Consider the following 27,041-nt stretch of genomic DNA (forward strand, 5'->3'; position numbering starts at 1 on the left):
AGTGACATTTGAGCTGGCTTTCCAAGGATGCACAGGTGTGCATGATGGGGTCCAGGTGGGAGGGGGGGATGCTCCCAGTGGAGGGCGCAGCCTGAGCAAAGGTGTGGGGAGCGGTGAAGCCTGGGGTGTTCTGGAAACATCCAAGAGGGAAGTGTCAGAAGCCTATGGAACCTGAGCCTGCGAGGGCAGATGAGAGCCAGCCAACGGAGGGTCTTGACCGCTGGAAGGGAGCTCGGATGTCCTCCTGGGCAGGGTTCGGAGCAGCAGAGTGACGTGGATGGACTCGGGTGCTGGAAATTCAGTGGGTTGACATTTTGAAATGTTAGCATGTGGGTCTCCTTCCCACCCTGAACGTCCTGTGCCCCTAACCCACGTCATTTGAATCGAGGACCCCTGCCCACATATTTTTAGGGACCTACAAAATGTTTCAATTTCTTTTAGAATCAGAAGGAAGAATGAATAGGAATGAATATGTACCAACGAATCCAGCCTGGATTGCATCCATCTCTATACCAGAGTGGTCGTAAAATATGTTTTAAGACCTTGACCCACACGAGCAAAAGTGCCTAAGCCTCGTGAAAGTCTTAGTGCTCCTGGCACAGGCCAGGAGGCAGCTCTTGAGTTTCGAAGCATGTCTATGAAATTCACGGCAAATCAGTAGCGTAGAAAGAAAAAAGTGTTTGAATTGCAGAGTCTGGGGTTTTGAGCATCAGAGGAGACTTGGAAGGGCCGGGAGGACCAGCTGCCCCTCCGGCCTCTTCCAGGGATGAGGAAAGAGGCTTAGACAAAGGTGAGCCCCCTGGGTGCTACCCCAGGGAGGGGGTCGGATCTGAATCGGCTGAGATGAGAAGTGAGGGTCTGATCAAGATTACATTGAGTGATAGGAAATTAGAATTTTATTTCTGGATCTCCTGAGCTTGTGTACTGCATGCCTTGCCCATCACACGGACTATTTTTGGAGCTGCATCAGCCAGGGCTCCACTCCACACCCCAATAAACATTTTAAAATGCACCCAGTGGGGTGTGTGTGTGGGGAAATGAGGGGTGGTCCAAAGGTACAAAGTTCCAGTTATAAGATAAATAAGTCCTGGGGAGGTCATGTACAGTGACTATGCTGTATTGTATGTTTGAAAGTTGCAAAGAGAGTAGATCTTAAAAGTTCTCACAAGAAAAAACTTGCAACTATATGTGGTGACGGATGTAAGCTATTGTGCTGGTCATTTCCCAGTCCATACCTATATCAAATCATTAACCTACAACAAATGTTGAGTGTCAATGATATCTCAGTAAAACTGGAAAATAAATTTAAAAAAAGTCACCCATACCATGTTCCTCAAAAGATTAAAAATAGGATTATCATATAATCCAGCAATCCTACTTCTGGGTATATTTCCAAAAGAAATGAAAACAGGGGTTTTCACACCCTTGTTCATTGTAGCTTTTTTTTCACAGTAGCCAAGAGGTAGAAGCCATCTAAGTGTCCAGTGATGGATAAATGGATAAAGATAATGTGGGGCTTCCCTGGTGGTGCAGTGGTTGAGAGTCCACCTGCCGATGCAGGGGACGCAGGTTCGTGCCCCGGTCCGGGAAGATCCCACATGCCGTGGAGCGGCTGGGCCCATGAGCCACAGCCGCTGAGCCTGCGCGTCCAGAGCCTGTGCTCCGCAACGGGAGAGGCCACAACAGTGAGAGGCCCGCGTACAGCAAAAAAAAAAAAAAAAAAAAAAAAGATAATGTGGTCTATACACATACAGTGGAATATGATTCAGCCTTTAAAAAGGAAGAAATATGGACACCTGCTACAACAGGTATGAACCTTGGGGACATTATGCTAAGTGAAATAAACCAGTCACAAAAGACAAATGCTATAAATTTTACTGATACGTGATGTCTAGTGCAGTCAGACTCAGAAAGAGAAAGTAGAACGGTGGTTGCCAGGGTTCGAGCCTCAGGGAGGGAGAATGGAGGGGTTGTCGTTTAATGGGTATAGAGTTTCTGTTTTGCAAGATGATAAACTTCGGAAGACTGCTTGCACAGCAATATGAACGTACCTAGCAGTACTGAGCTGTGCCCCTCGAAATGGTTAAGGTGATACATTTTATGTTACATGCTTTTTGTTTTCTTTTTCACCACAATCAAAAAAATGCACATATGCCCCAACTTTATATGCATTTCTGTGGCTGTAAAAATATTTGAAAATAATTTTATAGTTTAGCTTTGGAAGCTCTTTGGATTCCAGGAACTCATTTGATTTGCTGCTGGCCTTGATTTCTCCACAAACATCGTACATTCTTAGGAATCTTGGGGATTCTTCCAAAGTGAGAGAATGTAATGTGACCTCCAAATTGTTTTCAAGCACAGTGACATGTCTTAAAATGCTAAATTTAACAACGGATGAAACTGACATTTAGAAGAAATTTAAGTAAACATTTACTATTTTAAAATTTGGTGTTTTTTTTTTGTATTTTGGAGCCAAGTGCCCTTCCCCTTCCCCAGACTTCAAGAACTTTAATGAACTGGAGGCCCCTTGCCCACAGGGTCTCCCAGGGAAGCTGTCCCTGCCCAGATGAAAGGCATGCCGCCCTTCTGTCCTCCCCGCTCCCAATGCCAAGTCTCGGCCGGGACCCAAGAGAGGACTTCTGGGAGGAGACAGAACCCAAGAGAATAGGGCAGCACAGGCATTGCTGTAAGTTAGAGAGGAGGCCAGAGAAAGTGGATCACAGAGAGGAGGGGGGCGGGGGGAGGGAGCTGGGTGCAGGTGCTGAGTGGGGGCAAGGGCACGGCACACCCCCACACAGGGGTCAGAGGGGCCCAGCTATGGACCCACAGAGGCTGAGTGCAGAGCTCTAGACTGAGCCCGGGGCCACGGGGAGCCCTACCTGGCAGGCTCTAGGCCGAGTGAGTGACAGCGGTGTGCCAAGAGGTCTGGACTGGCCAGTTGTGAGAGGCCTGGAGGGGGCCGGCTGAGAGTCATTCACAGGCAGCAGGTTCTGTTCCCAGCTTCCCCCTGCCAGGCCAATCTCGACGCCCCCGCCTTCCCCATTTAGTCAGAGAGCATTAAATACAAGTTTAAAACCGAGGCCCGCAGTAAAGCACGTGGGCCCTGGAGCCAGACCACCGAGTTCCAATCCTGGCTACACTACTACAGTGAGACCTGCTGTGTGACTGTGGGCAAGTAACTCAGCCTCTCTGAGCCTCATTTGCCTAATCTGTAAAGTGGGGCAATGGTAGTGGGGCACATCATAGCATGGCTATGAGTAGAGCTCACTGATGTCAGCAGAGGCACTTTTCTGTGCTGAGAACTTCGGGAACATCCTCTCACTAGTCCTCACAGGAGCCAGGGGCCATTCCCATCATCCTCCTTTTATGGACGAGGAAGCCACAGACCGAGGCCCTACTATGTGCGGGCCATGCCTCATCGTCCTTGGTCCTCACCACAACTCCGGGACAAAGGGCTGGGGTTATGTCTGCTTTGTAGACAAGTTGCTGCAAAGGCATTTTGACAAAGTCACCCACTCCTAGCATGGCCCCCAATCTCCCTGGGAGGACAGAGAAAAAGAGAAACAAGTGGAGAAAAACAGAAGCAGAGAGACAGACAGGAAGTCAGAAAGAGAAAATACAGAGACAGAGGGAACGTTCTAGACCCTGACTGAGCTGGGGGCAGAGCGAAGTGGAATGTTGCTCCCTGCCAGTTCTCCCCAGGGACCCCTTGTGCGGGGCCGGGGAGAGACTGCAGGTCCCTTGAGGCAACCCAAGGTGGCCCAGAGTGGTCTTGGGCCAAAGCCTAGGTGGGCAGGGCAGGCACACAGCTGCTGACTGGTGTCCCTAAGGTGCCCTGTGGGCATGGGGTTCCCGACAGTGGCCGAGCAGGCCTGCCAGGAGGAGCTCAGGGGTCCCCTTTCTCTGAGGCCTCCCCAGAGCTGCAGTCACTTATGCCCCTCAGCCCCAGCACCTGTGGGTGAAAACTGCCCCTTCCCAAAGCGGAAAAATGAGGCAAGGCAAGTGGAAAACCAAGAGACCTGGGTTTTGAAAGATGAGGGCTGGGAATCCAGAGTCTTGGGTCCAGATCTCTGCCCCAGCCTCTCGGAGCAACCAAGGGCACCCCCTTTCCATGGAGGGTAGACATGTTCCGAGTGGACTTCCTGGAAGAGGTGGCACCAGGCTGGACTTGAAGGAGCAGGGCTGGGGCTGGGAGGTGCGGGCAAAGGGGCCAGGCACAGCTCTCAGGGCACCCCCTGAGCAGATGTGGTCCAGAACTGGGGGGGCACGGCGTGATTCTGAGGAGACCCTGAACTCCAGAACCCTGGCTGAGCCTCTGCCAGCTCCCAGGCGAGAGGCATGACTATGGGCAGGACAGGGGACTCGGCCTGGGGCCAGCACAGCAGGAGCCACAACATAAACTTGTCGTGGCTTCTGGCGCCACCGCCTCCCTGCTGCAGCTCTGGACAGGCCCTGGCTGGGCTGACAGACACCAGGAGCCTTGGAGCCACGGTGAGGTGCGGGGGTGGACGGCTGGCGGAGGGGGGTGGGACAGGTTGGGGAGGCGGCTCCTGGAGGGCTCCAGCACACCCTTCACCCCTGCTCAAAGGGCTCTCCACGCCGCCACGTCAGCTTCTCCACTTTCACAGCTTCGGTGCTCGGTGGTGGGTGTTACCGAGTCCGAGCTCGTACTGCTCACTGCAGGGCAGGCCACTAAATCAAGGGATGAGTTGCTGGGGCAAGGAACAGCGACTTTATTCCCAAAGCAGCAGACTGAGAGGATGGGAGACTCGAGTCCCAAAGAACCATCTTCCCCAAGTTAGAAATCAGGCTTCTTTTTCTTTTTTTTTTTTGCGGTATGCGGGTCTCTCACTGCTGTGGCCTCTCCCGTTGCGGAGCACAGGCTCCGGACACGCAGGCTCAGCGGCCATGGCTCACGGGCCCAGCCGCTCCGCGGCATGTGGGATCCTCCCGGACCGGGGCACGAACCCGCGTCCCCTGCATCGGCAGGCGGACTCTCAACCACTGCGCCACCAGGGAAGCCCCAGACTTCTCTTATACTAAAAGGGAAGGACGTGAAGTCCTGGTTCCGGCCAGACTGCAAAGGGGGTGTGTTAATTTCTTCCTTCCTGCAGTCATCCACAGGTGGGCCTGGTCAGGATGTTCCCTGTGAGCTAATCAAAGGTATTTTAGCTTAACGCTCATTACCTGGGACGCAGGGTTCCCAGAGATGGGCCATTATGTATAATATAAGCGTATAGGCAACATCTCTTTAGTGATTAACTTGTAATAGAATACAAAGGCCCTTTCCTATTACCTGGGCACTTGGGACCCTGGCCTCTGGGCACCCTTTAGCCCTCAGCTCACCGGGGTCTCCCTGCCCTACTTGCCCTCAGCAGGACCTCCACTGTCCCTCCTAGCATCCCTGGGACCTTCTGTGTGACTGTCCCCTCCCTCCCCTGCTGGTCTCCACCCATGTCTCTCTGGCCTGTGCCTGAGTGAGGGGCAGCCAGGCTGATGGCGTGCTCAGTACAGAAGGACCAGGCCTCCCAGGGCAGCAGACAGCTCACCACCCCCCAAGCTCCCCAGGGGCAGAGGCCTCTGTCTGTTCCCTGCTGTGGCCACAGTGGCACACAGTGACAGATACTTGCTGAATAAACATGGACTCCTTTTCTTACAGTAAAATGCACATTTTTTAAAAAAATTTATTTTTGGCTACGTTGGGTCTTTGTTGCTGCGCGTGAGGGCTTTCTCCAGTTGTGGCAAGCGGGGGCTACTCTTTGTTGCGGTGCACGGGCTTCTCATTGTGGTGGCTTCTCTTGTTGCGGAGCACGGGCTCTAGGCGCATGGGCTTCAGTAGTTGTGGTGCACAGGCTTAGCTGCTCTGCGGGATCTTCCTGGACCAGGACTCGAACCCGTGTCCCCTGCATTGGCAGGCGGATTCTTAACCACTGCGCCACCAGGGAAGCCCAAATGCACACATCTTAAGTGAACAGCTTGATGGATTTTTACACAGGTATACCCCCGGGTAACCATCCCCCAGATGGAGATCTAGAACATTTGCAGCCTCCAGCAGACTTTCTCGTGCCCCAGTCCGGGGACAACCTCTACCCCAGCTTGATCACCCTGGTTAGTCTTGCCTGGTTCTGATCTCCCTATGGATGGGATCACACAGTGCAGATTCCTCCACGTCAGGCTTCTCTCAGTGTAATAAAGTCCAGGACAGTCACCCACGTGGTTGCCTAGGTCAACTCTCCACACTTCATCATTGCTGAATAGCATTTCACAGTGCGGATGGAGCTCCCACAATGCCCTTCGCCCATGGACGGACCTCTGTACTGTGTCCAGTTTGGGCCTGTTATGAATACGGCTGCCATGAGCATTCTCGGATATGACTTCTGCTGGACGAGAGCGCAAGTTTCTCTCTATAGAGGAAATACCATGAGCAGAACTGCTGGGTCCCAGGGGGACATGAGGACACTGAGTCCTAAGCAGGTAAGTTCTTGCTGTCCCTCTGTGGGCACGTCGCACCTGTCCCCACCCTCTCCGCAGTGGACCCACCGTGTTGCACCGCCCAATAGCAGAAACTCTAGATCCTTTGGTCTTATTTGGGAGAGCTGGACAGCTGTCCTGACCTCACTCCTGCCATCCCTGTGGGCCCAGGGGCCCCTTTCACAGCAGAAGGGGCCACTGGCTTGGGCAGCAAGGAGAGAGCCCTCTCCCCTAAGAGGGCACAGAACTTTCTTCCTGCAGGCTGGGAATGCTTCCCATGGCACTTTGGGACCGCCTACTTGGGGTCTGTCCCTCTGTTTTGGCCACCTTGTTCCCATAGGACAGCGGGCTGTGGTCAAGCCGTTCCTGTCCCTGGTGCCCAGCACGCAGCCCAGGCAGCCGGGGATGCACAGAAAGGTGGGTTGGGAGAGAACAGCCTGAGATCAATGTCCCCACCTTGGGGACTGAGCCTGGAGGTACAGGCTTGAGGTCCAGTCTGCCTGCAGCTTTTAACTCCTTGGGCCTTTGCTGTGGGCTTGGCATCCCTCCGGGGTCCAGGTGGCATTGAGAACCTGCTCTTCCCTTCACCCCGCCAACTGCGCCTTAGACGTAAATCAGCCCAGCTGGGGACAACCACAGCCATATCGGCCACGCTCCCCAGGCCCCAGGAGTCCGCCTCCCAAATGGCCCAGGCTGGAGCAGGTCCACGGTGGGAAGAGAAGGGGTCTCCTGCCCTGTCGAGGCAGAGAAGGCCTCCAGTCAATGTCTCTGACGTTCTCAGAGACTCCTCAGGGGCCTGGTGGCTGGGCAGAAGGGCCAAGCTGTGGCCCTGGGACGGCGGGCGGTCAGGCTCCGTGAGCAGACGTGCTGTCTCCCACCCTGCCCTTGGCCCTCAGCCCAGATCCAGGTTCCTCTCTTCCCAGAACTCCATCCCCCTGAGTGGTGTTACGTGCTTTGCCCTCATTAACCTCCGGAACCTTCCAGAGGGAAGTGGAAATGCCCAGCCTCATCCTCCCACTGAAGGAAGCTGGGGGGGGGGAGCGGGGAGGAGGACGGGGGACCACCCTGGCTGCTGCCTAGATCAGAGGCAGGGTAGGGGAGCTGACCACCCCTGCCTTCCCCCCAGGGGTCCTGCAGACCCCTCTGCTCCCCTCCAGCGGAGTTCTGAGACCCCTCCCGGGCCACCCCTGCTGGATTCCCATCCTGTGTTTTCTACCCTGGTGGCACCTACCACAACCCCCATTTCTTCATCTGTAAGATGAGGCTAACCATGGGATTGCCCCAAGGATGTGGGGGTTCACGCACGTGAATTGTTCAGGCCCGTTCCTGGTGCCCAGTGGGTGCTGGACGAGGACCAGCCCCTCCCGAGGCACGGTGCCCTCTGCGCGTGGCCTTCGCTCTCTTGGGCTGGCGTGACTGGGTGGGGCGCAGAGATTGAGGCAGGGGGGTCTCTGCTCCCCACCTGTCTCTCTCAGTCCTTTCAGCCCACGAGGGATGGTTGCAGAGGCAGCCTCGTGGGCAGCCAGGAGGGCAAAAGGAAGAGCGTTTGCGAACCCTGAGTCATCAGAATGACACCGGAACCTCGGGCATGACTCTGGGCAGCTCAAACCCGCCTAGCAAGCGACACGGCTCCCACCACACCACGTTCCCAGCAACCCTGAAAGTCCCCAGGGCCACCAGCGAGCAGCCTGCACCTGTGCCTGGGCTTAACCAACGGGGCCTGGGAGGGTGGAGGAGGCCACCCCCGCTGCCTGGACTGTCCTCCTGAGAGGGGCCTCCCAACAGAGTGGCCAGGACCCTGGAGAGACCCCTCTCTCAGGTCACACTCTTGCATCTTTGTGTCCCAGGTGGAAACGTCCCCCGGGGAGCTTAGGCTGATGGAGTCGGACCCAGAAGCAGCCCACCCCCCCAGACTCCAGATGAGCTGATTCCTTCCTCTCCCGGGCCTCAGAGCCCCTCCTGCCTGCCTGGCTTCCAGCACCGCCGAGATCTTCAGACTCTACTGTGTGAGCCAGCATTCCCAGGAGAGCCCCAGATCCATGCCAAAGAGGGGGTGCAAACACACACTTGTGGGGAAAGGGGGGCGGAACAGTCCCCTGGGGCCACCTGGGCTCCCGCCGCAGGGGACAACCGGGTGTCTGGAGAGGAGCCAGGGCATGGAGATGGGGAGCCTGGAGGCTGCAAAGGGCATTGGGGGAGGGGCCCGGGGTGACCCCTCTGTACCTGCCGGTGGGGTGATGGGCTGTGAACGGTCCCCATCCCTGACACACATAGTCTTTCTCCCTCGTCCTTCTGCTTCCCTTTTGCCCTTTTCCTCTACTGAGCCCAAACCTGGAACAGGAGCCAGTTTTCTGATCTTATCTTGTGTCCACCTCTCAGCTCAGACGGCTTCCCCCCAGGGAGTGAGAGAGTTCCCATGGCTTGTCAGAGTTAAAAACAGAGACAAAAGACTGTAGTCAGAGGCAGAGAAACATAAGAGGGGAGGTTACAGAGAGAGAGAGAGAGAGAGAGAGCGAGAGAGCGAGAGAGCGAGAGAGCGCCAGAAAAACGGGCAGAAAGGCAGAGGGATACAGCAGGTCCTCTGCCCTGATCTGTTGGTCCATTTATCAGGTTGACATCAGGTGACATGTGGCGCCACTTCATGGCTCGAGGCCATCGTCCCTGAGTCTGTTTTCCTCAGGCTTGTGTGCCTGAGACCTGGAAGGCTGAGTGGGTTGATGTGCCGCACCCTGTGGTCAGTGTCGCCCCACCAGGCCCTGCTCCCGGCAGCAGTGTCAGCGCTCTCCGTCCCATGATGGCCCCCTTGTTATCTCTGTGCAAGTCTACCTCTCACTGATGCAGTCCTTGAGGCCCAGCACTGAAGTCAGTGACTGTCCCGAGTGTGGGAATGAATGAATGAGTGAATGAATGAACACGGAGGGACTGAGTGACCTGAGGACCCTACCGTTCATCTCTTCCATCCTTTTCACGGATGAGAAAATTGAGGAGGGTCAGACAGGATGCCAGGGCTGGGGCCCGGATATGGACCCTCCTAGGGCCCTGGCAGCTCCGGGGCACTGCCCTGCACAGCTCTCCCTGAGAGCAGGTCCCACGACACAGCTCCGGAGCCGAGGCTCCCTCTCTGCTCCATAGGGGTCACCATCAGCAGCTCTATGGGGCCAGCCACCCTGGCTCGGGCCTTCCCTTCCAGCCAGTCCTGGACTCCCAGGCCCCAGAAGAGCCCAGGGAAGCAAGGCCGGGCGCAGCTGAGGTTCCACGGGGAGCCTGGGTTGGTTGGGGGTGGGGCATCCCACCAGCCCCGGGCTGGGCTCTGAGCTTAGCACCGGGCATGTCCCAGGGAGCTGGCTTAAACTTTGTGGCCAGGCTGTGCCTGTCACAGAAAGTGGTGCATGTCCCCCGTGGGGGCCTGTGGTCCAGGACAGAGGTTGATCGGGGTCGTCTTCAGAACTCAACTCGGGGGCTGGAGGACCAGGGAACCAGGAGGGGGTTTGGGGCTGGGGGCAGCTCTAGGTTTGGCTGTGGGGTAACGTGGTGGCCTGAAGGCCCTCTGGGATATCCGGTCAGAGGCAGTCAGGATCGCTGTCCTCCACGACTCAGGGGTCAGCTTCTGCAGAGCTCCCTCTGCACGCCCAACCCTGGCCTCAGGCAGCCCTCCGTCTGGGACAGGACTCTGTGGCCCCTTTCTCTAGTCTGGAGCCCACAAAGGCGGGGAAAGATCTGATTCCACAGGATCAGCACAAAGGCGGCCTGTGCCCCCTCTGTGATGCTGTGATATAAGAAGTAACACACATTCGGTCTTTGTCCGGTTTTGGGGCACAGAGCTCTTAAAACCCCTGCAATTTTCTGAGTGCTGGTGTGAGAGGAGCATCTTCTGTTATCCGTAAGGGGAGCCCCTTTCAACCATGCCTGAGTTTATGCTAATAAGGTGACTCTGGGTGGGCCCCTAGATAGCTTTTTTTTTTTTTTTTAATTTTTTTGGCTGCCCCACGCAGGATCTTCGTTCCCTGACTAGGGATCGAACCCCAGCCCTTGGCAGTGAAAGCGTGGCGTCCTAACCACTGGACCACCAGGGAATTCCCCCTAGATAGCTTTAGGATGGAACCAACCATGTGACTAAAGGGCTGGAACTTTCAGCCCCATCCCCCCACTCTTCCTAAGCAGCCTCCAGGGAGGGCACTGGGGTTGGTTCAATCATCAATGGCCAATGATTTAATCAATTGTGCCTATGTCATGGAAACTCCATAAAGACCCTAGACAATGGGGTTTGGAGAACTTCCGGGTGGATGAACACACAGAGGTGCTGGTGCACCCAGAGAGGGCATGGGAGCTCAGCACCCCTCCCCCCATACCTCGCCCTGTGCATCTCTTCTAGCTGGCTGTTCCTGAGTTGTATCCTTTATAATAATCTAGTAATAGTAAGTGAACTGTTTTCCTGAGTTTTGTGAGCCGTTCTAGTAAATTATGGAACCTGAGGAGCGGGTCATGGGAATAAGCTCTTTGTAACCAAGTTGAATAGACGTGCGGGTGCCCCATACTTATTCCTGGCATCTAGGTGGGGGCGATCTTGTGGGACTGAGCCCTTTACCTGTGGGGTCTGCACTAACTCCAGGGAATTAGTGTCAGAATTGAATTCAATTGCAGGACACCCAGTTGGTGTCCAGAGAGCTGGAGAATTGGTTGGTGTGAGAAAAAGCCACCCATTTGAGGAGCTCCTTGGTGGCCTAGTGGTTAGGATTCGGCGCTGTCACTGCTGTGGCCCGGGTTCAATCCCTGGTCAGGGAACTGAGACCCTGAAAGCCACTTGGCACGGCCAAAATAAAAATAAAAAACAAACAGAAAACCCCCACACATTTGGTGTCAGAAGTGCTGTGAGTAAAAAACAGATCACAGTACCCTCTAAGGCCATTCTTGGCCCCTCTCTGTCCTGCTCTGGACGCAGGTCTAGCTGGCACATGGACCACACCGTCCAGACCCCCCGCCCTCTTGCTTCTGGTTAGGTGTGGTCAGCACGCGATCAGAAGGCCAGAGGAGAAAGGCCGGGGTATTTAGTCCCCCGGCTCCCTCTACCTACAGCCCCCCGCTCCTGCCAGGCAGACCCTTGCCCGTGGCTCCTGCCCACTGGCTCTGCAAACACCACCAGCCCCTCAGGGACAGGAGTGCTTACGGCCCCATCGGTGCCCTGGGTCCCCTTAATATGCTGCCCAAACCCTTGTAAATGCTGTCAATTGCCCCATTAGACAGCGTGCCATCTGTTTCCTGCCAGTGTCCGACCCATACTGGGTGCTGGTGGAGTGCAGGGCCTTAGAGTTACCCAGTTCAACCTTCGCTTTTACATTAAGGGGAAAACAGGCCCAGAGAGGGTAAGTGATATGTCCAAGGTCACCCAGCCCCAGGGTCGGGGCTCATGGCTGCTCTGGAAAGGCTGTGGAGAGATCAAGGCTTAGCTGGGCAGAGGCTGGAATTCTGTGTGCCCCCCCTCCCCTCCCTGCCCCTCCCAGGCTGGTCATGTGACCATTTCCTCCACAGCAAGAGCCAGATGTGTGTGCACCGGCTTAATAAACCCATTAGGGCCATTTGCACCACCCGGACACAGGCACCTGGGCATGCAGCCAGAGCCCTCCTTCCATGCCCCATGCCCCAGGGGGTGAGGCCCTTCACGTAGCAAGGGGCATCCCCTGGCCTCCTCGCGGTCCCTCACCCCACCCTCCAGCTGTCCCCAACCTGCCCACCCAGCAGTCACCGTGGTTTCCAGGCCTTTGTACACGCTGCTGATCCTGCCTGGGTCCCCTTCCCGGGTCCACCTGTCACAGTGCGGCCCCTCCTCCAAGGCCACGCCTGCTCAGGAAGCCTCCTCCGGCCCTCAAACCTCTGCACTCCCTCCATCCCTTGTGCTGGCTGGTTTCCCCTCCTCTCCCACACAGCGGTGGGTGACCTGAGGACAGAACCTTGCTGGGTCATCTTGGCCCCAGGGGGCCTGGCCTGGAGTGGATGACGACAGGTGCTTGGTGCCCCGCATTAGGTTCGGGGCCCGAGTCTGAGCCCAGGCATCTCCAGGGGCTGCAGCTTCTCACGCATTTCCACACCCCCACCCCGGCGTGAGCACAGAGGTCGGGGTGAAGCCTAGAAGCTCTAAGTCCTCCAGCCAGGAGGCGGGGCCAGATGGAGGGAGACCACAAAGGGGAGGGGGGGACTTGCCTGGTGGTCCGGTGGTTAAGATTCCACGCTCCCAACGCAGGGAGCCCCGGTTCGACCCTGGGTCAGGGAACTAGATCCCGCATGCAGCAACTAAGCCCGCACGCGGCAACGAAGATCCCGTGTGCCGCAGCTGAGACCTGGGGCGGCCAAATAAATAAATATTAAAAAAAAAGAAGAAGAAGAGGAGGTGGGGGCGGGGGTGGCGCCAGCAAGCACCAGACGCGCAGGGCAGGTGGGCACGACCACCCTCTTGGTTCGGCTCCATCGGGCCCAGGGGGACCACTGGAATCACCCCCACTTTACAGACAGGGCCATTGAGGCCAGAAGAGAGGCTTGCCCTGCCCCAATGGCTCAGCTGGCCTAGGACCCTGGGCTTCACCCCCGGTTGCTGTATCTTCCCAAGAGGAGCTGGGGACAGGGATGCAGGGAGACTGCCCAGGTGTACAATGACACAGCCATTCAGGGGGCTGTCCCCAATAATGGGGACATTTATTTCTGACAGGGACAGGCCCAAGCTTTGGACTAAGGACACCCTCCCCCCCTTCCTTATTTGGAAACACTCTCTCCCAGGGCTCTGAAGCAGCAGGGTGAGCCCCCAGCCCATGCTCTGCAGCCTGGACCAGAGGCGAGGCAGAGGGGCAGATGGGGGCCCCCTGGAGCCTCTCAGGAGCCCCCCTCGGCTGAAGGGCTGAACATGTGGTGGGTGTTATATCTTCTCATGCACGCCAGCTCCCCTGGGCCAGAGATGGACGTGCTCCCACAGGTGTCATAGCTGGGGGGGAGGGGGGAGGGGAGGAGAGATGGAAAGAATGAAGAATGCAGGGCCTCATGGAAATCCGATGGCTATTGCCTAGAGGTTGGAGCGCTACTCCTCTAAACCTCACAAATCCAGCTCTGTCTCCCTGCCCTTTGTCATCACCCCACCGCAATGCTCCCCTCCCCCACTCCCCACACCCAGGATGCCTCTAAAACACCATCTGCCTGTTTCCCCTGATCACAGCTGGCCACTGGCGCTCTCTGGCTTTCAGCATACAGCCCGTTTCCTCAGCTGGGATCAAGGCCCAGGCCTTCCTGGCAACTCTTCTGCCCCCAGACCCTCCCCCTCCTCTCCAAATCCTCGTCGGGGACCAGACGTCCCTTTCCTCCAGGAAGCCTGGTGGACACCCCCTCCCCACCAGGCCCCAGATGAAGCCTTGAGCGCTCAAGTCAAAGCTCAGCGCTTAGATTAAAAGCAATTCACCTCCACCTGGATGTCTTCCACCTGGAACATCTGCTCTGCGCTCCCACTCGCAATTCCAGCTCTTGCCACCAGGGGGCAGATGGTGAGCACTCAGAAAATGTGGCCCCCACCCCCCCCAACCCCTCAGCAGGCGTCAGGCAGAGGGACAAGAGAGGGAGGAGTTAATGCACACACCACCCCCACCTAGAGGTTCTAGAACCTTGGGGATCCCTTGATCAATAATTGTTAGCCCTATTCGGCCTTCAGGGAAAACCCTTCCAGCAGAACAAGCTGGGCTGGGGGCCTGGGCTGGGGGCCTGGGCTGGGGGCTTGGGCCGGGCCGTGGGGAAAGGATAGAGGTGGCCCAGGAGAGGGACTCCACCCCTCCCAGGGCAGTCCCGACCCTCTCCACTTACCAGGTGTAGATGAGCAGGGTGAGGAGGGTGGTGAGGACGACGGCCAGCAGGACCGACAGGATGGCAACGATGACCACGGCGCCCGCGCTCTGGGGCCCTGGGGCAGCCTGGAGTGCCTCGGCTGAGGGTGTGAGGGGGCCCACAGGCAGGTGGGGCGAGAAGGGAGGAAAGAGATCTGACCTGAGAAGGGGGGCCTGGAACAGCCTCCAGACCAACCACCTCTCACCGCAGCCCCAGGGGGGCGGGGCTTGCAGGCGGCCTGGGGAGGGGCACCTGCAGACAGCAGGATGGTAACGGTGGCTCTGACTGACTGGGGGCTGGCCCATTCCTCCCCACCCACCCCCAGTCCTCAGGAGCCCCCAGCCCTAGAGTCTGAGCTGCACACCTGGCCCCATACCTTGCTGCAGGTGGGTCTCACTGGACCACTCTGTCTCAGCCATGGGTCCCCTGTCTCTCACCACCAGAAATTTCACTCTGAACAGGAGACCCAGCATTGGGGGTGGGGGGGTCCCCAGGACCTGAAACCCTCCAACCCTGGTGCCTGTCAGTCTCTCCCCCTGACTCCCAGGGCCTGGGGGGAACAGCCTAGAGCTAAAAGCACAGTCTTAGAGTCCACCGGAAGGGGCTCCATCCCAGCTGTGACTGGGATGTCTCAGCTGTGTGGCCTTGGGTGCATCCCTTGCCTTCTCTGCGACCCTTAGGGTCCTCTCTTGGGAAATATGTGTGGAGCGGACTAGATGCCTCAGCACAGAACATCAGTGAATCAAGCCCTGAATGAGGAGAGATGGGGCCAGGGCCCACCACTCTGCCTGGATGGGGAGATTCCACCCACATGGTCCACATGGCCCATGGGGGCGGGGGCTCAAGTTGGGGGCCCTCTGCTCAAGAAGACGGAAGAATTCACCGCGGACTCCCGGGCCCCAGCCCCCTTCTCCTAATGGCAGAACTGGAGCCAGGAACCCAGGCACTCAGCTGGGAGCCATCCAGGCTCAGGTCTGGACACAGGCAGGAGCCCTCCCACCCCAGCGCGGGGCTGGCCGCTCACCAGTAGGGGCCCGGGCCCGGCAGGGGGTGTTGGCAGCCTCTTGTCATCGGGGAGCAGCGGGTATCGTTGGCGACACGGAGGACCCGGAGCTCGTTGCTGGGCTGGCCGCCCGGGTAGAGTGTTCAGCTGGTCCTCAGCGTGACGTAGTAGCCCCTCTGGGGCAAGTTGGCAGGGACCGGGGTGTCCTCCACCTTCTGTGGGGCAGTGAAGCTCTGGGTGGCTGAGGGTGGCACCGAGGGTCAGAAGGTGGGGGATGCATGGGCTCTACCCCATCCCGCCAGGCCAGACAGCCTCTGGCCACATCCCCGGCAGCACCTACCCCTGCTCCCTTCAGGCCCGCCTGCCCATTTCACAGAGGGGAAAGCGAGGCCTGCCCCGGCAGCACCCACCATTGCTGTGGGCCAACACCAGCCAGATGGTGTCAAAGTCGGCGACGTTAAGGTGACTGAACTGGCACCGCGGCTGCTCCAGTGTGAAGGTGGGCTGGGTAAGTCTCCCTGCCAGGGTGGCGCCTGAGAGCTGGGGCGCGTAGCTGATGTGCTCTGGGGCCGGTGCGGGCAGAGAGAAGAGGCTCGACAGCATGACCAGGTCCCCGGCGCCCCGTCTTGGGGGGACGGGCTCATGGCCCTGGAAGCCCCCGTCAGTGGGAGGAGTTAGGGCTTTTCCTGGGAGCTCTGGTCAGGCGTTAACCAGGAGTGCTCCTTGGCACTTCCGTGTCCGGCCCCTGGCCCCTGCCTTGGGAGCCTATTAGGGGTGGGCACCGTGGGAGGTCGGGGGGAGGCCTTGCCCCCCTGCGTCACCGGGGTCTCAGTGATGGGCAGGGCCTGGGGAAGGAGGACAGGTGGAGGCACAGGAGACCCTTCCCCAGCTGCATGCACAGTTCTTCTGGGGAAGGCGTCTTAGGTCCTGCTGGGGTGACACTCAGATTTGGGGCAGCCTGAGCCCAAGCCCAAACCCTAGGCCAGGCTCTTGACAGAACCCAGTGACCTTGAGCTCTGACGCTCTGCAGGCCTCAGTTTACCCACCTCTCAAGTACCCCCCCCAGCTCCATCCACATGGTCCAGGTTGGTTTGCTTGATGAGAGGAATGAATGGCTTGGTTGGGGGGGTCGGGGGTGACACAGGAAGACCCTAGGCCCAGAGGTGGGCCTCGAGGAAGTGTCCTGGCTCAGATCCTAGGGCCGCCTCTCCTGCCCACCCAGTGCTCTGCACCTCCCACCCCGTCCCAAGGCTCCCTCCCCTTAGAGAACTTGTCCCCCTCTCAGCCCCTCACAGCCCTGTCTAGCCTTGCTGCTCTGCTTGGAGGGCTCAGAACCCCTAACTCCTCTCCAGGCCCCCTGAGGTGTCCCTCAGCCCCAGATACTGGAGAACAGAAGAAAGATGAGGTGGGCTTTATGGACGTCTCCAGAACCCTCTCCCTCTTTCAGTTCAGTTCAATGCAATTCATTTCCATTTAATTCAGCTCAACCCCGAGGGTTCAGGGCTAGAACCCTCCTCTCTCAGAGCTCCTGGCTCTAACGCTGAGGCCCAGGGCACACGGCATACAGCAGGTACTTAATGTTTGCTTAAAAGAGAGGAAAGACATGGAACAGCAGAGATGGGGGCATGGGGGCTGCATCTCTAAGTCGCTCCAGTTTCAGAGCCTGACAGTGAACAATGCCTGTAGACGCCCTTGGAGAGCTTCTTTTGGGGTAAGTGTTACCCTTGAAGACTTCTTTAAACCTCTCCTTGGGCCGGGGAGGAGGGGAAGGAGGGGAAGGAGGGGAAGGAGGGGAAGGAGGGGAAGGAGGGAGCCATTTGGTGAGAATCAGGCTCAGGAGGCACAGAGATGAGAAGCCCAAAGAGAGGGAGGAAGCATTCCTTGCTCCCAATCTTGGGGCGGGGGGTAGGGGGACAGGTGTCTGTCTTGTGACCTCTTCTGGTGTGCTGTCTCCCCTGACCCACCTGGCACCCAGTCCCCAGACTCGGGGCTCAGGAGGCGGCGGGGGAGGTGGGGTCTGTCTTCCTTAAGCCTGAAGCACAGTGGGTACCCCTGCCCTGCCCGACCCTCACTCACCCAGACTCATCCCCAGATGGAGGCAGGTCAGCAGCGGCAACAGTGCCGTCAGAAGAGAAGACTGTCCCCCGCTGAGCCTCATGGTCAGGCCAAGCGTCCAACTGTCTGTCTGTCCGAGGGTCTGTCTGCAGCATCCGGAGCCCCAGAGGCTCCGCTGTGCGTGCTGGGCTGGGGGAGGCTGCTTCTGGCACCTCCTGCTGCCCCTCCCACGTGCCCCCTTTCTCCCAGACAACTGGTTGGACCGCTTAGGGGCTGAATGTGCTGGGCCCAAGGCTTTGGCATTGCAAGGGAGGGGTCTGAAGAGGAAAACTGCACCCCACCCCCCTCCAGGAGGGCCTGGCTGGGGAGGGGCCACGGAAAGAGGAGCCAGTCCTGGGGTCCAGGCAGCCCCAGGGACAGCCCTGCCGCGCCTTGTGGAATCTCCTCGTCCAAACGGTCCCCCAACCTGGCAACCACGGCTCCCCACGGCCCCCCTCTGCATAAGGGAGTTATCCTCATTTCTCAGACGAGGCATAGAGCAGGGAAGGGGGCTTGTCCAAGACCACCCAGCCAGCCGGGCCAGACCCAGAACTGGAGCATCACCCCTCAAGGCAAGCCTAGGGGCACCCCCTCCCTGCTGTCCCCCTACCGCCTGGCCCCGGAAGGGGGCTCCCCAACATCACCCTCCCTCCTCTCCTTATCCAGGTGACCTGCCCTCTCTCCTTCCTCCATCTCTGGCCACTGCCAGAGCAGGGCAATCCCTCCTCGAGACGGAAGGTGCCCGGATGGGGCCCAGGGCCGGCGGGCAGAGCGTGTACCGACCACCTCTCACCTGGACTGGAGCAGCAGACCCTCAGGGTGGTCCCCTGCCCCGAGCACCGGCCCCCACCCCCGCCGGCCCAGCTCCATAGCTGACTGGAGCCACCCTCCTAAAACTCAAACTCCTTTGCGGAGCACTTAAAATTTTTTAAAACAATTAATTATAAATATTCTTTAGTTATTAAAACACATTTAATTTATATCTCTATATAATCAAATATATAATCTATTTGATTACCAGCCCACCTGCATTATCTTCCTTTCCCAATATACTTAAACTGCGCAAATTGTTTATTGCAGTGAACTTCGAAAAAGGAAAATATTCCTACCCACACTATGTTATTACCTAGTAGGGTTTTTGTGACCAACTCTTTACTCAGACGAGCTAGTTCCAGACTTTTCAAGATTGAACATTACTGTATTCACCAGTGACTGACTCAGCCCCCAAGGAACTGGGGGCCAAAAGCAGAGCGGAAAAACTCAGGAAGGCAGACGAGGTCGGGGGAGTTCGGGTGTGCGCCTGGAGAGCCTCAACCAAAAGGCCGCTGAGGGACTTCCCTGGGGGTCCAGTGGTTAAGAATCCGCCTTACAATGCAGGGGAACTAAGACCCCACGTGCGCCGCATCGAAGAGCCCGCACACCGCAACAAAAAAGATCCCGTGTGCCCAATGCAACCACAAAATAAATAAATATTTTAAAACAAACAAACAAAAAAACACAATAAAACCAAAGGTCGCTGGGACCCCTCTTCTAAGGCTTCTCCCCTCTCAGGTGGCTCAGGCCAGGCTCCTCCCGCAGGGCCCTCGCTGCCTTGCAGTAAGTACCCAGCGAACCCTTGTCCTTCAGTCCTACCTACCCCAGGGTCTGGCACCACTAGAAACTGTCCCCTGGTTGGCTTTGGTGCCTCCCCTAATGTCCTCCCAGCACCTGGCATGTACCTCCATCTTAGAATCACTGCAATAAAATGTATTGTTATATCAAGTGCATCCCTGTGCACACCTGGCCCTCCTCCCGCTGGAAGCTCCTCAAGGCAGGAACCGGCCCTCCTTCCTCACGGGGTGGCAGGGAGGAGGGGGTGGGCTCGCAGGGGCTGGCACAGGGCCGTCCGCGAAGCAGCCACTTCAGCGTCTGGCGGTTACCTGGACGGGCTTGAGATGCAGGTCATCCTGAGGTCAACGTTTAGTCATGGGACACGGAGGTCGCACAGGTAGAACGTTAAGCAGGTGTGTGGGCCTCTGAGAGAGCGGGACCAGCGCTCCTGGACCCAGATGTGGAAGAGAGGGGGACACGAGCCGGTCCAGCTGGGGCCCAGCCGGCGAATCCCGGTCAGACCCAGCCCCGGAAAGACTTCTTTATCTCGCCAGCCTGTTATTACAGAAATGGTCACACCTAGGAGAGTTGAAAATATATAGTACGAAGAATGCCCATACATATAGCCTCCACCCAGATTCAACAATTGTAAACATTTTGCTGTATTTGCTCTCAAGCCTCTCCCTCCCATATATATATATATTTACTATATATACACACACACTATGTTACTCTCTCTATACCAATATATACTTATATGTATATATAATACATATACGTATATGTAAATATATGTATACTTACAAAATGTATGTATATATAATATATACTTATAATACACATATATTTTGTAATATAATGTATATTGATAAGTATATAGATTTACTTTTTTCCCCTCTTTTTGTCTTTTGAAAGGCAGTTGAAAGCAGACATCATAACATGGGAAGAGCTGCTTCCTTCTGAAAGTACATTCTTGCCCATCGACTCATCTCAGATCCCCAGAAGCGGGCAGGGCAGGCACGATTGTTAATCTCATAATACAGATGAGAAAACCAGGCCTCCACGGGGAGAGGAACTTTCTCAGCCCCGTGGACGGTCAGTGGCAGGGCTGGAAACCAACCCTCGGTCTTCTAATACCCAGGCAGGACTCTCTCTCTTTCCCCTTTTCATCTGTGTTTAATTGGGAGGCCTTGCAGGAGCAAAGGATTACGTTTCCTTCTCAGTTTTTGTGGCACCCTTCATTACTGCTCTGCACAAGGTCCTGCTTTTATTTTTTAATTTTTTCTCTTCGCGCCCATCTCTATCCCACTCCTGCCCTCCCCGCCCAGGCATCCAGTCTCCTTAGTCTGGTACGCGTCCTTGTATCAGTTACCTACGGCTACTCTTATGTATATTATAGTCTTTGTCTGTGGTAGGGCAGCCCGCAGCTCCTAAAGGAGCGTCCTTTGTTCCCTGAAATAGCTCCAGGGTGATAAAGATGAAATGCCTGTTTTTTCTTTTTTATAACAAGCCCCTTTCAACCACACCTGAGTTTCTGTTGAGGCGGTGATTTTGGAAATGCCCTCGATAACCACAGGAAGGGGGTGGCTGGTTGCCAGGGGAACCAGCCACCTGATTAGAGGGTTAGAACTTTCAGCTGCATCCCCCCCACCTCTGGGAAGGGGAGAGGGGCTGGAGGTTAGATTAATCATCTACGGCCAATGGGTCAATCAATCATGCTTACGTAACGAAGCCTCCAAAAAAAACCCCAATACTGAAAAAAACCTAAAATACTGAAAAATCAGTCCTTTCCCTACTGATGTGAAATGCTATTTTTAATCACACACCACAGACGGAGGCAATCTTCAGTGTCCCCTCTCAGCTTGATCTGAGACAAGTTCCCTTGGGTACCAGGGGTGTCCATACCCACAGCCCACTTGGGGCCCCAGCTGGCTCCGTTTGTCCCCCCAGGCCCAGGTATGAGGGCTCCTTCCCAGACCCACAGGGCTTGAGGAGTCCCTCCTGGTCCTGCATTCAACCAGGGCTGCTGCATGTGGCCTAGAGAGAGACCAGGGGATGAGAAGAGAGTAGGACCAGGATGCCCAGAGGGGCCAGGAAGGGCTGGGGGTGGTGGTGAGTGGGACATACCAAGCCCTGGGGAATAGTCTATTCCCAAGGACCTACCTGGCTGTGTACCTTTGGGGTGACTCATGGGACAGGGTGGGGTTCCAAACAACCCCCCCCACCCGACACACACACAGGGCAGCCAGGTAATGCTCCCAAAGGCCCACCCAGCCCTGTGTTACCACACAAGGCCCCAGCTCCATGGCAAGCATCACACCTTGCCCCGAGGAGGCGCACAGGGAGAAGCTCTGGGCTCACCCTCCCCAGCAGAGCGAGACACCAGATCTGCAGCCTGGGGTTTCAGGCAGAGAGGGAGAGGGCAGGTGACCTAGTCCCTTCCCCTGCCACCAGCTTGACCTCGGGGCCGCTCACCAGACCCTAACAGACACCCGTCTGTGCTAATTTCAAGGGGAAAAGACCCTACAGTTCACTGACCCCACCCTGCCCCAAATCTTTCTACTGCACAGTGGCCCAGCCCCTTCCAGGTCTGCTTGTATACCCCTCATGACAGGCAGCTCACCACCTCTCCTGTTTAGTTAAAGCATCGTAAACCCAGAATCATAAACCAGAAAGCTCTTTTGGTAGAATGCCCCCTTGGAGTGAAATCTCACAATTTAGGGCCAAGAGGCAGCCACCGTGGCTCTTCCTTGATGCATGCAAGCCTGGGACCAGTGGTGGAGGCCGAAAAGGGAGGGCCTGGACGCGGCTGCAGTGGCCTCTGGCTTCTCCACAGGGAGGGGAGGAGAAGGCCCGGAAAGCTGGGTCAAGGGGCCAGCGTGATGGCCCTTCCTGCCTCCAAGCCTCTGCACACGCTGCTGCCCATCAGCTCTCATCACTGACCCCTGCCCTGTGCACTCCGCCTCCGTCACCGCTCATGTCCACAGCACCGTGATGGTGGGTGGGTGGATTAGCCTGCGCCAGCTAAAGGGCCCCAGACCAGGCTGCTTAAACAGCACTTCCTCACAGTTCTGGAGGCTGGAAGGCCAGGATCACATCAGCAGTGTTGGTTTCTTCTGGGGCCTCTCTCCTTGGCTGGCACACGGCCGCCCTCTTGCTGCCTCTTCACATGGTCTGTCCTCTGCAGCATCCCTGGTGTCTCTGTGTCCCAATCTCTTCTTATAAGGACACCAGTCAGACTGGATTATGTCCCACCCTCAAGAACTTACTTAATGACCTCTTAACTTCGTTACCTCTTTAAAGACCCTCTCTCCAAATACAGTCACATTCTGAGGCACTGGGGGTTAGGGCTTCAACACAGGAATTGTGAGGAACACGGTTCTGTCTATAACAATGTGTGTGCCTGGAGACTGGCCACCTTCCTGGGCATGAGAGATGATTGCCATTCTGACTGCCCAGCTCCTGCAACACCCATATTATGTCGGGGACATGGCTTTCTTGCTGCCATGTCCCCCGGCCAGCGCTAGCCATATGATGTCTTTGTAAGAATCACAAAAAGGTGTCTCTTCTCTGCATGGACTCGGCCCCCTCACCCCACCCAGGAACCCCACCTGTGGCGGAGCCTGAGTCTGCACCTCCCACTGTAGCAGCCAGAGGGCGGGACGTGCCAGGCTCCTGGGCAGCCAGGGTACCCACCGGTCACACACCCGCACCGGGCAAAGCAGCATGTGCCCTGGCCAGCCGATTGCAGTCGGTGTGAAGACGCCTTTTATAAAGCATTCAGGCAACAAATATTTATTAAGCAGCTACTGGGAGCCGGGCACTGTGCTCGCTGTAGGAGTACCCTGGTGAGCAAAGCAGACGCGATCCCTGCCCTCCTGGAGTTTACAGTTTAGTGGAGGAGACGCAAAAGCTCACCGTTTTAAATGTCTAATTACAAAATGGAAAGAAAATGTGCCGAGAAAGAAAAGAACACAGCTCTAGGAGAGCTGAGAGAGTCAGGAAGGGCTTCCTTGAAGAAGCGACAGTGAAGCTGAGGAATGATCTAGAGGAAGGGGAGCGAAGTGGAGGAATGGTCTACATTGAGGGAAAAGCAAGTGCAAAGGCCCTGTGGCATGGGGGCTACCGGAGGGTGTGTGTGGCATGAATTCAGGCAGCAAGGGGTGGATCATGGGGCCTCAGGACTGAGGTGATGAATCTGGATTCTGTTCTTGCAGCAGGAAATCCCTCTGAGAGTTGTGAGCAAGGGTGTGACACCATTAGGTGTATAATCTGGTCCCTCGGGATGCTGGGAGGAGAATGCGGGTGGGGATCAGGGACGCTGGTACCGGGAGACCAGCAAAGGGGCAGCTGCTGACACCCCGGCAAGAGACCAGGGTGGCCGGCCTGGGGACTGCCGGGATGATGGAGTGACACGGGTGGTTCAGAGATACAGAGGAGTAAAGTGAACCCAGAGGGTGAGAGGGAGGGAGGGATGCTGCCCGGTTGCCTGGTTTCCATCCTGATTCCTTCGATTTCTGGCCTGATGAGTCATTTGCGAGTCATCGCCCCCACAACCGTTGCTGTTTTTTCCTTTTTAACAATGAGCTTGTTTTCAGCCACTGAGCCATTATGTTATGGGCCAGTGGATTTGGAGGCACTTCCCCAAATACAGCCCTGGAGAAAATTTAAAACATTATTTAATGAAAAATTCTCCACAATGTGGTTCTCACTAAGCACCCTGCTCAAGGCTGTCACGAGCTGACCCTCTGGCTCCCAGAGGGCTGGCGTCTGGCTCATGGCACGGCTCCCCGGGGGCCAGCGTGACGGTGCCTGTGTTGGCGATGACTGGTCCCGCCAGCCACCTCTTCTCCCTGTGGACTCTGTGGCGCCTGGGCACACCTGTCAGCACAGCCCTGGGGCAGCACGCCCACAGCTGGGCAGGCTCACAGGGTGGCCTCCCGCTGACCAGGGTTGGCTTCCATCTTTGTAAAATATTAACAATTTGTGGACTTCCCTGGTGGCGCAGTGGTTAAGAATCCACCTGCCAATGCAGGGACGCTGGTTCGAGCCCTGGTCTGGGATGATCCCACATGCCGCGGAGCAACAAACAAATAAACAAATAAAATAAATTAATTAAAAAACAAACAATTTGTTAGTGTATTTGTGGATTCACCGACCTAAGATGATGTTCCCAGAACCCCCTTTTCTGGGGATCTGCTCTAAAGCTGGGGTGATAGAACCACTTTCAGAACGTAAAGGGCCCCATTTTGCATTCATACCCGTCCCCACATCAGAAACTCAAGCACAGGGACTTCCTTGGTGGCACAGTGGTTAAGAATTCGCCTGCCAACACCAGGGACACGGGTTCGTAGCCCTGGTCCAGGAAGATCCCATATGCCGCGGAGCGACTAAGCCCGCACGCCACAACTACTGAGCCCGAGTGCCACAACTACTGAAGCCCATGCACCTAAAGCCCGTGCTCTGCAGCAAGAGAAGACACCGCAATGAGAAGCCCGCGCACCGCAACGAAGAGTAGCCCCCGCTCGTCGCAACTAGAGAAAGCCCACGCTCAGCAACGAAGACCTGACGCAGCCAAAAATAAATAAATAATAAATTTATTTTAAAAAACAAGCCTCTTTTTTTAAAAGGAGAGCACAACCTCTCCTCTTGGCTTATCCCCCAAGTCTCAGAAGTGCCTGATTCCTCCAGCCACCTCCTGAATATTTCTAGAATCCAACTCTTCCCCTCCAACCTGCTTCATCTGCTCCAGCTGGGTCAGGGCTGATTCCATCGGCCTGGAGGTCACCCTCCCTCTTACTGGCCTCCTGGCCCCCAGTCCCTGCTGCCACGGTCCCGGGCACCATCCGTGCCACCGTAGGGCAAGACCATTTACACCTGATCTCCCTGAGTCACACCCTCTCCTTCTTTCCTCTGACTTGACTGACTTGCATTTGCCTCCTGAGACTCATCTCAGCCCTAGGAAGTCCCCTTGACCATCAGGTGGGGTCAGTTGCCTCCCCTGGGCTCCCCTGCCCAGTCTTCACTCACCATGTTGCAATGTGTGTCAGAGCCTGTCTCCACGGTTAAGCCCCAGTGGCCCCAATGGGGCGACAGCAGCTCCTCAGAGGGTTCGAAGATGCTGTTCAGAAGTGAGGGGCAGCCCCAGGCCTGCACAGGATGTCGCAGCTCCTGGGACCTGCACAGATTCTGGCACTAAGAACAAGCCACAAAAGGACCCTGGGACAGAAAGAGCCTGGGGCAATTCCTGCTCCTGGCTGATCCTCCAGCTTTGGGCAGGTTTGTTCATTTTTTCACTCAGCAAACACCAGCGGACCCCTCTTCCTCCCCACCATATCCCTCCTGGCAGGCCCCAAGCTGGGCATCCTGGGCCTCAAGGGCCTCCCTGTCTGGTGTTGGAGCCAGGCCTGGGCAGGACAGTGTGAGACTGGCTCCTCTGGGGGTAGCTGGTGCAGGGGAGGGCACTTTTAACCGTCCTCCAATTCCAAGAATCCAAGAGGGTCCTGGGTTCTACAGTAGCAGAATTTCAAAAGTGGCTGACTGAAGGGGCTGGTTCCCATGGCCAGGTGTCACCCAGGACACCAGGGCCTGAGCTCCTGACTGCATCTCAACCTGCTTCTGTCTGCACCTAGAGCGGGTCTTGTGGCTGGTGGGGATGCAGGCAGGGTGGGGGAGAGACCACAAGGGACCAGGGGTGCATGGGTTTTCAAAGTAGACCCCCCTAAAGTGTTTGCCTGGGAGGGAGCACTGCTAAACCCACCTGCGTTGGTGGGAGGCTTCCTGGCCCTGCCCCCCACTGTGGGTGGGTTTCCCTGGGCCCGTCAGGAGATGGGGCACCCTCAATGTATAGTTAGGGCTGGCGATCAAGGGCATAGGCTCAGGGCAGCCCCGGGTCTGGTGTCGGGGCCAGGCTGGGCCCTGCGCGTGAATTCTCCTCTTCCAGAACCAGCACAGGCACTGCTAGGATGGAGGAGCCAGACTGCATTTATTCATCTCCAAAAAGCAGGAGCCCCCGCTGGCCACCCTCCTCGGGGGGCCTGCCTGCTGGGAGCCGCGGTCAGACTAGAGGGGCCGGGATTGGGTCCAGGGACACGAGGTGCGGTGACAGTGGACAATGCGCGGCCGGGAGGGTACTGAGCCTGTTTTTCCGTCCAGAAAACGGTGGCGGCTGTGCGGATCAGACGACACATCGTAGATCCTCAAGCGAGAGCGTGACTGCTCATCCCTCTGGCTTGGCCGAGGTGGGACCTGGAGCCCTGACCTCCAGAGACCCCCCCTGAGTGGCGGTATCTCTACGACATCGGGTCAAGCGGCGGGACTCGCAGCAGTTCATAGGAGTGCGCAAGCGCGGGAACCTGCGGCTGCGTTGGACTGGCGCCCCCTTGTGGCCACAGTGGGAACCACCGGCCTGGCGGGCGGGCGGACGGACACTGCTGAGTTAAGTGTATCCTCCTGGGTGATGGGGGCTCGCGGACCCCAGAGAGTCCATTGGGGTGATCGTCTGAGGAGTGTGAGCCCAAGGGTATGTGACAATGTGAGGGAGTGATAGCCTCCCAATAGTAACAGGTCACATCAGGACACGTGGTCATCTGAGGCTCAGAGCAGTGAGTGAGCTCCCAAGAGCAGCTCCGGGCTCTGCGTGAGGGCCCACGTCTGACACTGCAGGGCATGCAGCAGGAGCTCAGTAAATGTCTGTGGCGTGAGAGTGAGTGGATAAGTGTGTGAGCCGTCAGCGTGTGCAAGGGGGTTAGGAGTGGTGGCCAGAAAGTCATAACGTGTGTCTACACTGTCAGACCTTACAGCTGGTGAGTGCCCCCCTCAGGGAAAATGGAAGAACCTCTAAAGGCTCCACTGCAGCCCCAGCCGCTGGTGGATGGGACAGAGGGGCAGAGGGAGGCTTCATATACCACAGGATGGGCCCAGCCCAGCCCCCTGCACAGGGCAGACAAGGCCCCCTGCAGGCCTCCTCCTGGGGCCTGGAAGCTTCCTGTCAGGGCGGTCTCTCCATGTCACCTTTCAGCCTCACTCGAGG

The 27,041-nt window shown here is 56.9% G+C and overlaps 1 protein-coding gene and 1 long non-coding RNA gene across 5 annotated transcripts in view; both read right to left on the reverse strand.

Annotated features, from left to right (window-relative positions):
* LOC137206771 (uncharacterized) overlaps positions 1-1,612 on the reverse strand; it is a 94,178-nt gene extending 92,566 nt beyond the window's left edge. The window contains exon 1 of the long non-coding RNA XR_010934826.1: positions 1,549-1,612. This is a non-coding gene — a long non-coding RNA (uncharacterized lncRNA). The remainder of the gene's footprint in view (positions 1-1,548) is intronic.
* Positions 1,613-5,597: 3,985 nt separating this feature from the next.
* Positions 5,598-27,031, reverse strand: LOC137206763 (uncharacterized). Of its 4 annotated transcripts, none has more exons than XM_067705842.1 (7): positions 25,040-27,031; positions 17,402-19,588; positions 16,372-16,419; positions 15,736-15,888; positions 15,347-15,540; positions 14,302-14,422; positions 5,598-12,803 (listed from the first exon to the last, which is right to left on the reverse strand). In XM_067705842.1, the coding sequence occupies exons 2-7, from the start codon at positions 17,913-17,915 to the stop codon at positions 12,757-12,759; spliced, it is 1,077 nt and encodes a 358-aa protein (XP_067561943.1). In that variant the 5' UTR covers positions 17,916-19,588; positions 25,040-27,031; the 3' UTR covers positions 5,598-12,756. The 4 variants fall into 4 exon arrangements, with proteins under 4 accessions (XP_067561943.1, XP_067561942.1, XP_067561941.1 ...); XM_067705841.1 differs by lacking the exon at positions 5,598-12,803 and adding an exon at positions 12,816-13,438 and having other exon boundaries at positions 17,402-19,564; XM_067705840.1 differs by lacking the exon at positions 5,598-12,803 and adding an exon at positions 12,816-13,438.
* Positions 27,032-27,041: the final 10 nt, after the last annotated feature.

This window comes from Pseudorca crassidens, chromosome 15 (assembly GCF_039906515.1).
Source record: "Pseudorca crassidens isolate mPseCra1 chromosome 15, mPseCra1.hap1, whole genome shotgun sequence".
Lineage (NCBI taxonomy): Eukaryota > Metazoa > Chordata > Mammalia > Artiodactyla > Delphinidae > Pseudorca > Pseudorca crassidens.